We start from the raw sequence: 17,838 nt of genomic DNA on the forward strand, positions 1-17,838 counted from the left end.
ATTTTAAGATAAGTTCTGAAAGGGAAGTAGGATGGGAGAGGGGAGGGGAGGTAGGCTGACCCTGTGAATGTGGTCTGGGGTGACATTTCAGGCATGGGGTACGACTCTAGCTTTACTCCAGCTACCTAGCCACATGAGGCAGACAGGCCCCTGGCTGTGTTACTGGACACAGCTCAGAGCAAGCCATTCCCCTCCCCCACCTTCCAGCGGGTATGACAGCCATGTTGGTTTTATTAATAACATATAATTTGACAGGCCTTTTGCAGACAGGACTGCTGTGAGTCATGCTGTGGGCATGCTCTCAGTCGTCTGACCTCAGGATGGGGCAGCAGGCGCTCTAGAGCCACAGCGTGAAGAACTGCCTTGGTCATCTCTGCCCTCCAGCCCCTTGCATGGACCCCAACACAGAAGGTGGCTGTGTTGAAGGAAAGGATCTCTGAGCCCAGGAAGGTCAGCCTTCAAGGAGAGTGGGGCCATTTCAGAACATGCTCGAATGCCCCACCTCTGCAGGTTACTGGGACTGGGGGCAGAAATCGCAGGTGGTTCTCAGGAGCAAGAGCACAGCATCTTGAGAACTTGCTCAAGCCACTTCTCCAAACCTTGGTTTCCTTCTCTGTAAAAGGAGGAAATGATGGTACTTATCTTAGCAGCCTCGTGGGGTTGCTGTAAGAATCAAAGGAGCTTTCTTCGCAAATATGAGAGTTGCTCTACCAATGTTCTCTGCGCCCAAAATGGCCCTTGCTGGCTCCAGAATCACTGTTTATCTCTTTTCACTCCGGAGGGAACTTACAAATGTGAGAATTTATAAATTTTACTCTTTCAGGACTATTTTAAATTTCATCTTAAAAGGGAAAGAGTAAAGATGAAGAATCTTAAGAAAAACTATCTAATGGTGGGATTTTGTGCCCTCTGACTTTAAGGAGCCATCTATTGGCATCTCTCCAGGCAGAAAGTGGCAACCAGAATGCTTCCTAAAGCTAGCTAGAATTCCAGGAGCTAGGACTCGGATTTCTTCTTCTCACCCTGACTCCCAGCTCCACAAGAAACAAAATTAGTCCATCTCCAGGCAAGCACCCCACCGGTCAGAGACTGGGCCTGATCCTAGCCCGGGGCACTTAGCTCTCCATGCAACACAGCAAGGGTATTCCAGGCACCTGGCAGTGTTGATGGCAGCCCCCTCCTTCAGTCCCCAAGGATCAGGATGAAAGAGGGTGAGACAACGTGCTGCTTCTTGGGTCATCCTGCCACCAGCCTTCAAGGCCTCCTGGAGAATTGCCTACTCCAAATCCCAGGCCCCCAGACCAATTTCCACTCCTGGTGGCTGATGGCTTGGCCCTGGAAGTGTGGCTTGGTGGGAAAAAAAGAAGAAAAGGGGAAAGCTGTGCTGAGCTCAGTGGGGTCCCTGCCACTCTCATCCTAGGGCTTAGTCTCCTGGATATTTCCTGTTTCTCACTGTCTTTGTGGCCCCTAACCTCCTTATCCCCCAACAGGCACAACCAGGGCTCAGTGAGTTCTGAAAAGAGAGTCACATCTCACTTGGGCAAGAACACACACATGCAACCGACACAGGGTACCTGCACGCAGCTTGCAGACCCACCATGAACAGGCATCATTGGTCAACGCCAAGAATGAGGAGTCTGGTGGCAGAAGACCTGGTTGCCAGGGCTGGTTCCACCTCTATTAGCTAAGGGTCCTTGGTCAAGTTACTCAACCTAGGCCTCAGTTCTCTTGTCTGCAAAATGGGTTGTCATGAGGGATAATGCAGGGTTGGCCTAAGACTCCCTTGAAATAATGAACATAAGCATTTGTAAGATGTGAAACATGATATAGGTATTTCATAAGAGACACAGTCTCTGACTTGACGTATACCTAGGACTTTCCATCCCCTGCCACAGACTTCCTAAAGCTTACAGGTCTCTCACCAAGTGCTCTGAAGACCCCCTCACAGCCTGTGGTACCAGGTGCCAGATCCACACACATGTACACACTGCATACTGTATAAATATAGGTTTTATTAATAATGGGTGAAATCCCACACATACAACTGGCATCTTTGTGTGATCGGGAGAATCCGTGGCAGGGTGGGGAAGATATGTGTACAGGAATAAGGGGGGAAAAGAGCCCTGGGGGAAGGGGAAATCAGAAGAAGAATGAGCCTGGACCATCCCAGGAAAGCTAGACATGTTCTAAGTGTGTCTCTCTCCCTCGTGCCCAGGGCATGCTGCTCTGATGCCCAGGGACCACCTTGGCTGAAAGGAAGCAGGTGGAGAGACAAGGACAAGAGTTTGAATGAGCAGTGAGTGGCTGTGGAAGGGGTGGGAGAGTGAGAATGCCAGCTTGACGCACAAAAGAAGAGCCATAGGGTGGCAGTGGCCAAGTCCAACTAATGCTCATGCTTGTGCTTGTGTTGGGTCCTGAACTCCAGGGAGCTGGTGTCCCGTGCCACCCTGAGCTTGGAGGGAGGGAAGACTGGGGGATAGACACCTGCAGATCCTAGAGATGCCCCAGGCAGCACCAGCCTCATCCTTAGAGTCAAAGCAGGATCCCCAGGAGGGGGCTGGCCCTGCCCTCCCGCAGCACCCACCACCACACACCACCATCAATCTTCCTCTGAGCCACAGGGGGACAGCAAGTGTGTGTAGGGCCAAGATTGCCTGTTCGAATGTATATGCCTGGAACTCTGGAGAGGGGAGGGAGCATTGCAGGACTGGTGAGCAGCGAGAAAGGAGGCTCGGGTCTTCTCCTACTCACCCCCCAGGATAAAGTGCGATCTCCAGTTTCAGAGGCAGGTGGGAGAGATACACAGACATTATTGCAGAGATGCCACAGGCCCGGCCCCCACCAGAGGTGACAGGGAGGTGTCAGGGACAGCCCATGGCGCCAGGCCTCTCCAATCCCCAGGATTGGGAGGGATGACCCAGACAGAAAACCCAGCTTCTGTCCCAACAGATTGTCCAAATCAGCCCAGGTCTGGGGGCAGGGAGAGGTGAGGAGAAAGAAACTTCCAGAGCCCTTCCCTGCTCTGTTCCAATGTCCAAATGGGACATCCAGGGGACCCTGCCAGGGCCCAGCCCTGGAACCTCAACCTTATAACAGCCCAGTTTACAAATACTTGTGTGGTGGGGACCCCCAGAGGGGGTCACTTTGGTCAGTTGTAAGAGGGGGCCTGGAGAGCCTGGGGCTCCCAGGCAGAAGACAGAGGAGGGTGCCGAGGGCAGGAAGGAGGGTGGCGGCCTCCTAGTGGTCTCCGCATGCAGACATTGGAGAGAGTAGGGAGGAAGCTACAAACCGCATCAACTTGAGAAAACTCCAGGGCGTGGAAGGGAGGCCCTAGCACCCCCATCCCCAGGGCCAAGGCTTGGGGCGCAGTCTGACAGCCAGCCTGTGGAGGAGCTGAGAGAAGGGAGGGCGGCTGCACCAGCAACCAGTGCCCAAGTCTACAAGGTTAAAACAGTCCCAGAGGCCTGGGGCTGGGGGCTTCCTGCTGCGGGGGCTGGGGCGCAGGCCAGGGCAAAGCTCTATCTCTCCGACTTGACCCGGTAACGGAGCACAAGGTAGGCCAGCAGCCGTAGGGCCAGGAAGAAGATGCCCAAGACCAGGAAGTCCACGTACAGCTTGGAGTCCTCCACATCCAGTGCTCGGAGGATGCTCTGTGGCTCCCGGAAAGGGCAGCGTTCCTCCAAGCAGGTCAGGTCTCCTCGCTCCATGCCATAGATGGTCAGAATCACACCCTCAAAGCCATACCTAGGCAAGCAGGGGCATGAGAGCAGGACACAGAGCATAAGGTCCCTGCTCCCTAGGCAAACCGCCAAAGTCCAGGTGCAATCTCTCACCCTTGGGGCGTGAACTCCTGCAGGGAGGAGCAGGGGCACATGGGGAGGGGAGGGGCACTGACCTGACATAAGAGAGGTACGAGCTCCATTGCAGGTAAGTGGGGATGGTCTTGAAGCTGACAAAGAAACCGGAGAACAAGAGGACAGGGATGGCAGTAACTGGGCCCACAAAAGTGGCCACCTGGAGGGGAGGGAAGGTGACCGGGCTGTCACAGGGGTGACCAGGAGAGACCCAGATCTGGGGTGGCTCCTGGGTTTCCCATAAATTCATCCCATTCCTTGGGCCAACCCCTGCTTCCTCCCACCAGACCCCGTCCCCTCTCAGGGGTCCCCACCTGCCAGCCCCCCACCTGTAGGGAGTTGGAGGCGGCTCCGATCAGCAGCCCCAAAGACTGGGCCACCAAGGCCGTGGCAGTGGCCAGGGCCGAGAAGAGCAGGAAGCGGCTGGTCTCAGCTGGCTGGCCTGTCATCCAGTACACGATGCTGCAGTACACCACGGGGCACACCACCTGGACAGTGGGCACAGGGCTGGGCAGTGGCCAAGACCATCTACTCCACCCAGGCAGAAGCCCCTAGAACAGCTGTTCCTAGAGTGTCCAGGCTGAGTCTGGCCTCCACACCCCTGTTCGTGCTGTCCCCCCAGCTTGACCCATGTCCACATCCTCCCTGGCTGGAGGAAACTCATTCATCTTCCAGTCCCACCTCTTCCATCTTCCATCAGGCCCATTTTGACCAGTGCAGGCGTAGTGACTTCTCCATCCTCTGAGCTCCTCAGGTCCTTCCCATCTAGACCAGCACATTCCTTATATTGTTAATTAATTAACTCTATATATGAGAGCATTTTGTCCGCCTAGACACCGTCAACTCCTGGAGGACAGGGACCAAGCCTACCATGTACAGGAGAACAGTTTGTTCCCTGCACAAGGGCGCCCAGCCAAGAGGCAACCAGGGCCAAGACCTAGCCATGCTCTTCTCAGCCTGACACAGTGCAGCCCCCACCCTGATGAGGGAGCACCTTTTCTAATTTGCTCAAAGGTACCCTATGGATTTTTGGTGGCCCTGGTACTTGGAACAGGGTGATGGTGGCAGTTACCACAACCACAACAGCTACCATTATTGGGCACTTTAGTATGTGCCAAGCACTATCCTAAAGTATTTTACATGTAAACTCATTTAATTCTCACAAACAGTCCCAAGGGAGATACTGTCATTATCCCATTTAATAGATGGGGACACTGAAGCAAAGAGAGATCAGGTGACTCGCACAATGTCTCACAGCGAACAAGTAGCAGTGAGGCTCCAGAGCCTTCTCGAGTCTCTACTGAGTCATTTGTAGGGCTAGTATTTTCATCATCTCCCGTTTGTCCTGGTGTTCCCGCTAGAACGTAAGTTCCACAAGGTCAAGGCTGTTTCCGTTGTGTTCGTTGCTAAAGCCCTAGTGCCTGGTGTGAAGCCTGGTGTGTGGTACGTACTCACTGCCTGTTGCTAAGTGAGTAGAAGTAAAGGGAAGGATGGCAGATGACAAGGCTCAGGGAGGCAAGGATGGAAGGAGGAAGATAGGAGGGCGGCAGTGGGCAGGTGGGAGGAAGAGGCTTACCTGAAAGGGCACGTCGGCCATGGTCTTGGCCAGGTAATACGCTTTGAGGCTGTACCAGTAGTTGAGATGCTCCCTCATGAAGACCGCCATCTCTAAAGGGACTGAGGACACAGGCCGTTTAGGCATAGCTGTCTGGAACCTTGGTCCTACCCCATCCCCCCACCCCCACCACATGCCCAGGGGAGCTCCGCTCACAGGTAAGCACAGTTGGCATCAGGGCAGCAAACATGAGGAACAGCATGGAGAAGAAGAGGCAGCCAGTGTTGTTGAAGACCTTGCTGGCATCGTCCCCGATGTGCAGGTAGAGGAGACCAATGAGCACACCGATCGCCACGTGGGACACGAACCGCAGGTGAGTCAGGACCTGAGTGAGGGGTGATCATGAAGAAAGCGGATGGATCACAGGCTGGGGATGGGCAGGCCACACATGGGTTGGAACTCAAGTGTGCCCTCACAGGTATGCAGATCCACAGGTGCATGGTGCGGGTGGCTGGGGGAGGGGCCCCATCACCATCCCAGCTGCTGGGATCCTACGCCCCCAAGGGCCAGGCCAATGCTGCCCCTCCTCCCACTTGATGTCTCACCGTGTCCCTGAGGATGGACAAGAAGGTCCTCTTGAAGAGGATGCAAAACTGTGTGAGGGTGCTGGTGGCAAAGGTGTGGCTTTCAATGGGATCCACTTCCTGGAGAGAGGAAACTGGATCAGGTGAACCTACCCCACCCACCCACTGTGCACCCAGCTCAGTGAGTGGGAAAACCCCTGAGCCCATCCCCAGGGCAAGGGGCCTCCAGAATTCTCCACCATTGAGTTGGGGACCTAGAAGCTGGCTTTAGGGGCATGAATCAGAATAAGAGTCAGAGAAAGAGACATGAAGAGAGGTAAAAACTTAGAAGAAAAGGAGTCAAGGACACCCATAAGGGCTACTAATAGATCAGTGGCTTCTCTTTAGTCCATTGAAAAACATTTACCCTAAGGGTATAATATCTTTATGCTACCAGTTTCACAATAATATTATTAAGAATGATAATAAGGATGACAACAGTGACAATAACCCTTGTTGTTTACCAGGGTTATAGTGTTTCATTTAAGGAAGAGAGCTGCCACGGAACAAACACCGACTGTACCAGTTATAGTGTGAAGGGTTTTCCGTGATGATCTAATTAGTCCTCCCAATAACACCATGAAATAAGTATCATCACCTCCAAGTTAGAGATGCCAGTAAGCCACACTGGCCGTGAGGCCAGGAACAGCCTCAGTCCTGCCTACCAGGTGGCACTGAGGACAACATGCTACAGATGCTCAGTGAGAGTTTGCTGAATGAAAAAAATGGAGAAAGCCGAAGTTCATAGAGGTTAAGTAACGTGCCCAAGGTCACACAGCTGATAGATCTATTTCAAGTCGGGTTCTTCCTAGTATCCAGTGGTTGTGAAGCCTCTGGGGCACAGCCTCTTTGGCATTGTCCCTGGTCCCATCTCCCCTCCCCCCGATTCTGCACTCTGTCCTCTCCACCCCTACTCACCGGAGGGCAAGAGGGACAGGGGGCGGGGATCTCATTCTTCTCGGGGCTGCTCTTCTTCTCTGCCATGGCACACAGCCCATTCTGCACAGCCCGGAACAGCATGGGGTTCAGGTCTCCATACTCACCAGAGGCCACCTCGATGACTGGGGGACACAGAGGGGTGCACTCAGCTAAGATCTAGCCTTGCTTCCCAAGGGCAAGCCAGCCCCTCCTTGGGTGTGTGGGGAAGGCAGGTAACAGTGAGATCTCTGTCACCTCAGGAGGCCCAAGTGCATGATCTGAACCCCCAGGTTTGGCCCCCACCATATCCCAGCCCTATCAATAGGCCCCCACTCACTAAAGTCAGCTGGGTTGTGGTAGGTGGGGCAGTGCAAGCCGAGCCCCTTCAGATAGGGGATCAGGTTGGTGACCACGCCCTTGAAGATGCACTGACCCTGGCTCAGGATGTAGAGCTGAGGCAGAAAGAGTAGGGTGAGGAACATACAGCAAGCAGGTCAGGCAGGTCCCACGGCACCACGCACCTCGACTGATCCCCTCCCCTCTCCCCATCACAGGCCAGTCACCGTGAGACCCAGAGATACTCACTTTGTCAAACATCTCAAAGAGCTTGGCACTGGGCTGGTGGATGGTGCAGATGATGGTACGGCCCCCCTGGGCCAGGGACTTCATGAGGGACACCACTTGGAAACAGGAGGCACTGTCCAGACCACTGTCCAGAGAGGCCACCAGGGGGCGAAGTGAGGTGGGCAGAGGTGAGAGAAGAGAGTGTGTGGGTGGGGCAGCTGCTATGGGGGGAGGGAGGGGACAGGAAGGGGGTCACTCTGGCCACCTGTATATCGCATCCACACTGTATGATTCAGGCATTTGGAGATACCAAGGAACCCAAAGTCCTGTTAGGTGTAACAAGCATATATCAAGCACCTGCTGAATGCCAGTCACTGGGATTACAGTGATGAATAAATAAGACATAGACTCTGGTCCAGAGGGAGAGACAGAAATGCACAGATCATTTAAGGTGGGACATGCTGCAGAAACACGGGGTGAAAAGAGCTCTGCTGTACAAAGGTGTTGGCAGGTAGTCAGAAAAGTTTCCTGAGTGAGTCTGGAAGAAAGAGCTAAGCCAGGTGAGGGAGGAAGGGCAGGTGTGGAGGTGAAGGGCATTCCAGATAGAAGACACAGCATGTGCAAAGCTCAGAGGCATGAAACACATGGCTTGACTGAGAGAGTTTTAAGCAATTCAATATTATTAGAGCATAAAATACAAGACAGCATGAAGCAAGATGTGAAGCCGGAGAAGTAGGTTCAGACCAGGACCTTGTAAGTCCTCTGACTTTATTCTGAGGGCAGATGGGAATCATTGCATGTTTTTAAGCAGGGGAGTGAGTATTGACAGGCATGTTTTTTATAGAGTTCACTCTGGTTGCAGTTTGGAAGAAGGATTGGCTGGGAGAGACTGGAGACAAGGAGATAGGAGGCTGTGGCAGAAATGCAGGCAAGAGTTGTTGATGTCCTGAATTTAAGCACAGGCACTAAGGAAGGGGGTGGGTGAATCTGAGAGATGAGAAAACAAGGTAGAATCAGCAGGACTTGGTGATTGATTGGCTGTGGGGAGAGAAGGAGCAGGAGGCATCCATCAAGGAGGAGATGGGGATTTCTGCTAGGGTGAAGGATGGAGCTGCTGCAACAACAGAATTGGCAGGGATGGAGCCCTGATCTGGCCCCAGGAGGCTGCAAACACATGCTCTGGTCTCCAGTAGTGGGGCAGATGCAGCCTCCAGCCCTGGCTCTGGGCTCAGGGGAAGGGGCATCCTGGTGGGAGAGGAAGGGAGAACTACCTGGTTGGCTCGTCAAAGAACATGACAGGTGGGTTGTTGACCAGCTCCAGAGCGATGGCCAGGCGTTTCCTCTGCCCGCCGGAGAGCAGGGCTGTCCTCGTGTGGGAGCAGGACATCAGGCCCAGTGCCGTCAGGATCTCCGTCACCTGGCCCGGCCCCCCCACCCCCATTCCAGGTCAGCTTCGGAGTCTCTACTTCTCCTAATACACCCCAATTCAAATAAGCATCTCCCTTAAGCCCAATGCCCCAGCCTTGGCCACCCATCTCCCATTACCCAACTCAGAAGCCCCAGAACTTAGTAGTACCAAAAAGCATGGCTGTCCTCTTCCCCCCTCCCCTCCCCCTCTCACCAGCTCCTTCTTCACCTCCTGCTTCTCACTCAGCTTCAGGTTAGCAGAGACCTGGGCCCAGAGAGGAGGCAGGTCAGATAGGTGTGGGAGGGGGCAATGCCTTGACCCCTCAGCCAATGGAAAAGATGGGGACAGGAGACAGAAGGGGGACCCAGGAGGAGGAAGCCATCCAGCCCTCACCATCATGGCTTCCAACACCGTGAGGTGTGGCAGCAGCATGTCGTCCTGCATGATGTAACAGGACATCTTGCGGAAGGTCCTCAGTTCCCGTGGCCTCCCGTTGACCAGGATCTGCCCCTTCATTCCAGATTCCCTGTAGGAACATTGGTTGGAGATGGGGGGTCAAGGTCACTTAAGAACACCTTTTGTGCTCCCCAGGAGACCCCTCTTCCTGCCTGCCCCCATTCAGCTCCAGCCTCGTCCTCACCTGTATCCTGCCAAGATGTTCATGAATGTGGACTTGCCAGCCCCTGAGGGGCCCATGATGCCAATCAGCTCCCGGCGGCAGAATTTACCTGATAGGCACTTAAGGAGGGTCTTATAACCTGTAGTGAGGGAGGGAGGAACTTTTGATCAGGGCTACAGTGACCACAGGTACCCCAAAGTTGTAGGTGCAGCCATAGCTTTCAGGAAATAGGCAGTCCCTACTTGGTGTGAATTGGTTAGGATGGAGGATTGACCATCATAGCCCCACCAATAACCTAGACCCTCTCATCCTGTCCCCCTGGAAATGACCACCACTAATGTCAAAATACCTGAGGTGACAGTGCTCTTCTGAAGGGTGTGGAGAGGGGAGTAAAGTTATAGAAGACCCTGTTCCCCTTCTACAAACACAGTGGTCACTCTCTCACCTCCTCCAGGAAGATTTTCCCAGTGGTCCATCCTAAGCTGGCTGACTGTCCTTTATGTCCCCATGGCACTTCTCACATGCCAGCATGTTTGTTATTCAATGTCCCTGCCCTTTATCCCCTTCCCCAGCCTCTCAGTCAGTGAGCTTCTCCAGGGCAGGGTCTGTGTCTTACTAATCTTTGTAACCTTAGCAGACTGGCTGGCAGGTACCAGAGGCTCAGTATGTGTTTGTTCTGTGAATGTGTGTTGTCAGAGCCTTGGCCTCATTCTGAAAAAGCCTTCTTCTGTGTGCTCTCTCTGCCCATCAGGCTCATCTCTGCAGCCCCTCACATGGCCCAGTAAAAATCTCACCTTTCATTCACTCACTGGGAGGCAGCATATGCATAAAGAGTACCAGTTTGGAGCCAGGTGGATCTATGTTCAAATTCTGGCTCCACTTACCAGCTGTGTGACTTTGGACAAGTTGCTTAACCTCTCTGAGCTCCAGGTCCCTCATCTCAGGCACCTATCTCATAGGGTTGTTATAAAGATTTAATGAGATAATATATATAAAGTATATGACACAGTGCTGGGCACATAGAGTACATTAAAAACATTAAAGTGACATTTTATCATTAATTCCATTTGACAAATGCTTATTGATATATACTACATTCCAAGCTCTGTACCAGACACTGAACCAAAAAAAATGAGGAAGATATAAGACATAGTTTCAGCACTCAAGAAGGTGATAGTCTAGGTGAAAGAGAGAGACCAAAAAACCCAAAAAACTATGGACCTAAAGAAAGATAAAATAAGGGATATAACAGAAGTATAAATCATTGCAATAAGAATGCAGAAAATGGAATTGATGAGAGTGGAGAAGCAATGGGGAAAGTCAGGAATGGCTTCGTGGAAGAGGTGGCATTTGAGCTAAATCTTGAAGGGTGAGTAACATTTCAAAATGGAAAGGGAAGGCAGAGGCTCTCCAGGCTTTGGGAGGAAGAGCTCTGCATATATATAATACTATCCAGGAAGCAGAGGGCAGAGACTCCATGGAGTCAACTGGTGAGACAAGGTGATGGGGAGGGAAGATGGAGCCAACAAGGCTAGCCTTGCCTGCTGTGCTTAGAGACCTGCCTGAGTGAGGCCCAGACACCAATCCCCTACCAGGTACTTTGCTCACTATCACCCTCCTCCAACATCCACAGAGCCCAATTCCCTGTCCACTCTACTTCCTTAGCAGAGGCAGTGAAGGGATGAGATCTGCCACCCTCCTTCACAGCCCTGGCTGTCCCTCTGGATACATCCAGTAAGATAAGGGATCAGCTGCTGCACACTGTGGGCCCCTGATCATACCAACTGCCTGGATGGTACTTTCCAGTTTATGAAGCTCATTGCCTCTGTTGCTGCTATAGCAACATGGATGAGGCAACTGGGGCCCAGAGACATCCAGTGAATCATGCAAGGTCACACAGCAAGATCTTTACTGGGAGAGGGGAAGTCATGAATTCCAACCCTCTGCCTCAGTCATCATCTCCATCAATCAGAAAGACGTGTGGTATGTTCTCCAGCACATGACTTTCAGAGCCACTCACAGGAAGTGCTTTCTTCTGCTGGGGAAGAAACTGGCAGTGATGAACCTTCCCTTCATTTAATCACAGCCAAGTGCTAGATTGAGCACTGATGCCGAATTCAAATATCACGTTATGCTTGTCTTTCATAAAGCATTTTCACAGATAACGTCTCAGCTGAGCTTCACAACAAGCCTGTGTGGTGGGTATTCTTATCATCCCTGTTGACAGATGAGGAAAGTGAGGCCAAGAGAGGGTAAGCAGCCTACCCAAGGTCACACAGCCTGCAAGTGGCTAGGAACCCATGTCTGTGGACTCCTGCTAGACTATGACTGCTCAGCATGGAAGGGGCCTGCGGGCCTTCAGGATGGCAACCCACCAGAGTTCTGGTCCTGCCTCAGTCAGTAACTCTCTCTGCAATTTTATGAAGTCATTTAATCTTTCAGGGCCTCCATTTCCCCATCTATAAAATAAGGATAGTAGTATCTCCTCCCAAGGACATAATAGGGTTATTGTGAATAATAAGTGAGGTCATTAATAATAACGAATAGAAAAGTGTTTCAAAAATCAAGAAGTGTCATGCATAATTAGGAGAGACTGCTGACAAAGCCTAGGAAAGGCAGAATCTTCCTCTCTCCACACTCCTCGCTCTTTTTCCTCTAATTGCTTTCGGTCCTCCAGAGAAGGGGGAGGGGTTCAAGTGAACAGAGAAGTCTGAGAGAGGAGGACAGAGGGCAGAGGAAGCAGCAGAGGATGGAAGAGAGGGCAAAATGGACAGCAGAGCAGAATGGGGCTGGCAAGGGCAAACAGAGGAGGACCTAGTCAGGGGTGCCCATTTGCAGCTGGTGGGTAGAAGCAACCAGAGAGCTAATGTGCCCATCGAGACACATTTCTTTTTTATTTTCATTTCTCCTTAAAATTGGGAGGAAATGAGGGGTTAAGGAAATAACTCGCTCCTCATTTTGCTCAGAACTGGTCTCAGGGCCAAGAGGCTGCTGAGGGATGGGGCACTGAGAAGGGAGCCCAGATGCCTCAGTTTCCATTGACTCAGTCCCTGTGACCACTTGGTCCCTCGTGGCAGTGAGGGTAGGGAGTACAGAGACAGCTCAGGCTCAGCCCTGCTCTGAAGCATCTCAAACATTTCCAAAACCTCAGAGAACAATGTCCCAGCTCCACCTCTGACCAACACCCAGGCTCTGGAAAAAACACCCAGTTTCTCTATTCCCAGCTCACCCTGCCCAGGGCAGGGGATGCCAGTGGGAACAAAGGATGAAAGGGGTTCAGCAGACGGTTGCCCTTTAAAGGAACTCAGAGCCCCAGACATACTTTACCCACCTGTTGGGATGGGGGAAAAGAGGAGGATCTGGGAGTGGTATACCAGGGAAGTAAGAGGGAGAAGAGGACAATGCAAGGAGAGCTGGAAAACCTGGCTTCTGGTCCCAGCGCTACCACTTACTAGCTGTGGACATTGGTCATGTTACTCAACTTCTCCGGATCTCAGTTTCCTTATTAGTAACATAAGGATGTCATCTATCCTGCCAAACCTTTACCCTCCCTACCTCGGAGGACTTCAGCAAGAATGAAGTAAGACAGGAATGAGAGCATGTTTTAAAATGAGCAGTGCTCTTTAGGTACAAGGATTTTGCAAACTGCTGAGGAGAACCCCCGCAGCACAGCTTCCACTTTCTCACACCAGCCCTCAAAGGCAGGAGCTCTACCTGAAATAAAGAAGGAAAACTCCTCAAGGACCACTCAAGGACCAGAGAGGCTTAGTGTTAACTTATAATAGGAAAGCTTCAATAACCAACTGAACACTGTGTCCCACAGTGATCACAGGCATGGGGGGGCGCACAGCCCCTGGCACTTCAGCTGTGCACAGAGTGAGTGAAGGGCTAAGATTTTAGTGGGCCCACTTCTGCAGGATTTGCAGAACAGGGGACACTCGGGCCTCATGCTGCTCCCTTACCCCGTTTGCGCCAGCAGGGCCCCTCCCTCACGGAATAGGACAGCTCCACGAACTCGATGTCCACGGCTGAGCGCTTGGGTAGGTGGGAGAAGCGCTGGGCTTCGGTGATGTGGTTCTCCACCTTCTTCAGGTGCGTGGTCAGCATAGGGGGCTCCGCCCCGTCCTCCAGGGCCACGGCCATGGCCACAGCCCCAGGTCCTAGTCCACAGCCCACGGCCTCCAGCGCCTTCTCCGCCATCACGCCGCCGGCCTGCAAGGAGAGGGCCTGCTCAGTGTGGGGCAGACCCCCGATCCCCGACTCGGAACTCCCTTGCTTTCTAATGCTGCCCTTGCCTTCAATCCCCGCTTTCTTCTCGGGGTAGATAGGCTACTGGGAGCACTTCATATCCCACCGCGAGAGCATCTATCTTCCCCCAACCCTCACTCCCGGCGCAGCAACCCGACCTCTCCTCGGTCCCGGGCAGCCCCAGCCCTAGCCTGGCCCCAGCTCGGCCCCTCGAAGCCCTTACCCGCTCCCTCCTCCCTATGGTGGCTCTAATCTCCTTACCCGCAGGCCAGCAGCCCCTGGGAACTGGTTGGGGGGCGGGGGAGGGGGAGGCGGGGAGGACGATAGGGGCGGCTGGCAGAGGCTGCCCGCTGAGGTCAGGATAGCTGAACGAGCGCAGGGTGGACCAGGGGAAGGCGGAGGCAGAGGAGGCTCTGGGCCTCGCGCTGCGTCCCCCTCCCCATCCCTGGGCACAACGCCCTTCTCGGCCCCTCCCGCCGGCGCCCCTGGGCCCGCGCGCCCCGGACTCTCCACAAAGACAGGCTCACCGCCGGGACTCAGAGCCCCCACCACCAACTGAGACCCCCTGGCGGGCTCAACTCCTCCCATCTCCTGCTTGCCTAGTCACCTTGACGCGCCCCCGGGCGGTTGCGGAGCCGAGATGCTGAGCGCTGCCACGGGCCCGGGATAGAGATTCCAGGTCCTCCTTACCTGCCTTCGGCTGCGGCACCGGCGTCCCGGCTCCCGGTCCCGGCGGCTGGGCCGGGGCGGGGCCGGGGTGGGGCGGGAGACAGGGGAGGGCCCGGGCCTCAGGTCAGAATAGAGATGACAAGATTGGGGAGGGGTGATTGGGGCTCGCGCGGACTCAGCTTGACCCCGCACATTCGGTTCGCTGAGCCCGGTCCTCGGCGCTTTGTTCTCCGGAACCCTCCGGGCGGCTGTGCTCTTCTCCAGGCTGCTGCTCGCCGGTCCCGCTATTCTTAAAGGGCCCGCACCGCCCCGCAGCTCGCGGTGGGCGAGGATGGCAAGAGAGCCGCGCCTGCGAGGCGGCGGCCAGAGCGGGTGCAGTTGTGGACCTAGGACTGGAGATTGGTAGCGAACGGCCGACTTGGAGCCGTTCCAAGGAAACGAGAGGAAAGGAGAACTGAAGTCACTCAGCGGAGATGGGTCCCTGGATTAGAGACTAGACAAAGGTGGTGGGGGAGGGGGAGGGGGATTGGGGTGCAGAATTTTATCACTCTAGAAGGATTGTGGAGCTGTCAGCTCGTCTGCACTTCTCCCTCCAGCAATTTCCCTCGGTTCTGGCCCTTGACTTCAGGTTTCCCCTGGAGCATCCCCAAAATAGATAAAAAGACTCTGAAAGCAAGAGTCTTGAGACATCCTCCTCCCTCTCCACACCCCCACCCCATGTCTCCCCTTTCCCTCTCTAAGGGTAAGGAGACTAGTTAAAAAGGGAGGCAGCTTTGGGAGAGCTTGCAGGCAGCTCCAAAGTTAAACTGGTACCCAGAGCTCAACCTGCTCCAAGTGTAGAAATATTTTCTCAGGTAAATTCGGCCCTTTAAGACAAGCAATGCCTGATGCTGGAGGCACATGTGTGCCAGGGCATGTGCGGGGCTCCCAGGTACTGACTTTGTTATCTTTTCACACATGTGTGCATTCTCTCCCTCACCCCACAAGCCTTCAAACGTAGGTCCCCAGAGCACTCTTGGGGCTTTCCCCTGCTCTGCTCCTTTTTCAGGCAATTCCTCTTGGCCCCTGCCTGCCCCGGCCCCAGTCTTCAAGAGGTAAGTAGGTTAACCAGCTGAGACACGTGACCTGAACTTTTAAGTTCCCACCTGTCACACAGCAGTGACGGAGGGGAGGGGAGGCTGCTGGCGCTGCTGCCACAGCTGAGGCTTCTCCTTACTGCAGCACTTGAGAGGTTACTAGCAGTCAAACCTCTCCTCCGCTGGCCTCCCCGCCTCCGCCTGTGTCTCTGTAGCCTGGAGGCTGGCGGCGCCTGCAGGGTATCTCCAGGCCCCACGCTGTGACTTTTACAGATTTTGGATCCAGCCCTCTCTGCCTTTCCCCTACCCCATGCCCCACATCAGCAGTCACCACCGTTCCTCAGGACCTTCCATTCTCCAACTTAACCCCCAGTGCTCTCCTACAGACTCCCCATCCTCAACAGTTGTATTATCTCATTTAATTCTGACAATATCCCTGAGGCAGGTATTACAACCTCCCATTAGAGATGAAAAAACTGAGGCATAGGGAGGCTGAGCAATGTGCCCAAGAGGACACATCTGGTTGGTAGCCAAATAGGACTTGACCCCTAAAGTTCTTGCTTTTACCTCCTCTGCTGTGAGGCCTCACGGAACCCTATTCCCAAATGGACTGTCTCCCTCTAGTCAGGCTCCTAGACAGGCTTTTCATTCTCTCAAGATAACTTCCTTGGATAGCGTAATGACACTCTCCTCCATTCCCTGGCATACAACTTTGCAATTCTCGGGAAAATTTCCTTCCCTTCCTTAGGAACACCCTGTCCCCATTCCTCAAGGACAGCCTTCCCCAACTTCAGAGACCAACATTTCAAATCTTCTATCAGTTTCCCGCTGTGGGATTCACACCCCATGCCCCAGAGCAGTAGTCTTCAGCCTTGGCTGAGAGTCAGCATCACTTGGGGACTTTCAAAAGTTTAGATGACATTCCAAACCACTTCATTCTGATCTCTAAGGCATTAGTATTTTTTAAATCTCCCCAACTAATCCACTGAGTAGGTAAAGTTGAGAGCCACTGCCCTAGATGAACTCTCCATTAGAATGTCTGGGTTAGAATGCCCGCCATGTACTCACTAAAGGCCCCTCTCTTCCCTGCAACAGGCCTCCCAACTCTCTGGGACACAGGACACCCTAACCCCATTTTGTGAACAAATCTCCCATGTCCTGAATTTGGAGTGGGAAGATTTGCATTCTAACCTTGGTGCTCTTCCTAGTTCTGTACAAATTTCTCCACCTCTCCAAGTCTCATCCATGTAATGGGGATGGAAAAAACCCCACATATCTGTCTCAAAAGGTTCTTATGAGTCAAGTGTCCAAGTGCTTAGCAATAGATAATTTTTTTCTCAAGAGCAGACCAGATCAGGGGAAAGGGGATGGGAAGGAATAAATTTGGGAGTTTGAGATTTGCAAATGTTAGCCACTGTATATAAAAATAGATTAAAAAAACAAATTTCTTCTGTATAGCACAGGGAACTATATTCAATATCTTGTAATTACCTTTAATGAAAAAGAATATGAAACTGAATATATGTATGCATATGCATGACTGGGACATTGTGCTGTATACCAGAAATTGACACATTGTAACTGACTATACTTCAATTAAAAAAAAAAAAAAAGAACAGATCATACATCCTTACTCTTCAGGTCAAACTTACCTTGGTTTAGGGTCATTTCATTTCCCCCAGAAGAATCTCCGATTTCCTTAGCAAAGTAGGGGCAACTGCATTTATTGAATGCCTGCTGTATGCTAGGTGCCCAGCACAGAGATAGAGTTAGGTCTGTCCCTTTCTCCTCTGAATTTCCAGAACTTGTGCACAGAAAAGCTCCTCTATAGATATTTGTTGACTAAACAGTCCAACCAGTTCTAACAACAGCTTTATGAGGCCAGTATTATCCTCCCATGTTTCAGATAAGGAAACTGAAACTCAGAAATATTAAGTACAAGCATGAGGTCACACAACTCATGTGATGGATCCAGGGATCCAAATCCAAGACTACATGATCCTAAACCATGACTTGACCTACTGTCAAACTTCCTTGATCCCTAATAGTGTCACCATCCTATTTTATGAAGCAGACTTGGCTCCAGTCCCCTGAACAGACCTCTTCCCATTCTAAGATATAAAAGCTTTCCAACCTTCTAGAGGTCAACCTAGGACAGACCTTCCCCATTCTTAGAGATACCAACTCCATTCACATATCCCTCCAAACTGATCTTTGGTTCCCCGGAATGCACACCTCTAACTCCTGGAAACCTTGTAACTTGAGAGCGGTGGTTCCCAAGCTTAGCATACATGAGCATACCCT

General features: G+C 52.7%; 1 protein-coding gene across 1 annotated transcript; it reads right to left on the reverse strand.

The window, feature by feature from the left end:
- Nucleotides 1-1,992: 1,992 nt before the first annotated feature.
- Nucleotides 1,993-14,469, reverse strand: ABCG4 (ATP binding cassette subfamily G member 4). Its single transcript, XM_015242151.3, has 15 exons — nucleotides 14,397-14,469; nucleotides 13,504-13,753; nucleotides 9,563-9,680; nucleotides 9,316-9,448; nucleotides 9,136-9,186; nucleotides 8,786-8,931; nucleotides 7,536-7,659; nucleotides 7,288-7,402; nucleotides 6,951-7,093; nucleotides 6,015-6,113; nucleotides 5,626-5,794; nucleotides 5,431-5,531; nucleotides 4,184-4,342; nucleotides 3,896-4,014; nucleotides 1,993-3,744 (listed from the first exon to the last, which is right to left on the reverse strand). The coding sequence occupies exons 2-15, from the start codon at nucleotides 13,739-13,741 to the stop codon at nucleotides 3,519-3,521; spliced, it is 1,941 nt and encodes a 646-aa protein (XP_015097637.2). The 5' UTR covers nucleotides 13,742-13,753; nucleotides 14,397-14,469; the 3' UTR covers nucleotides 1,993-3,518.
- Nucleotides 14,470-17,838: the final 3,369 nt, after the last annotated feature.

This window comes from Vicugna pacos, chromosome 33, assembly GCF_048564905.1.
Source record: "Vicugna pacos chromosome 33, VicPac4, whole genome shotgun sequence".
NCBI lineage: Eukaryota > Metazoa > Chordata > Mammalia > Artiodactyla > Camelidae > Vicugna > Vicugna pacos.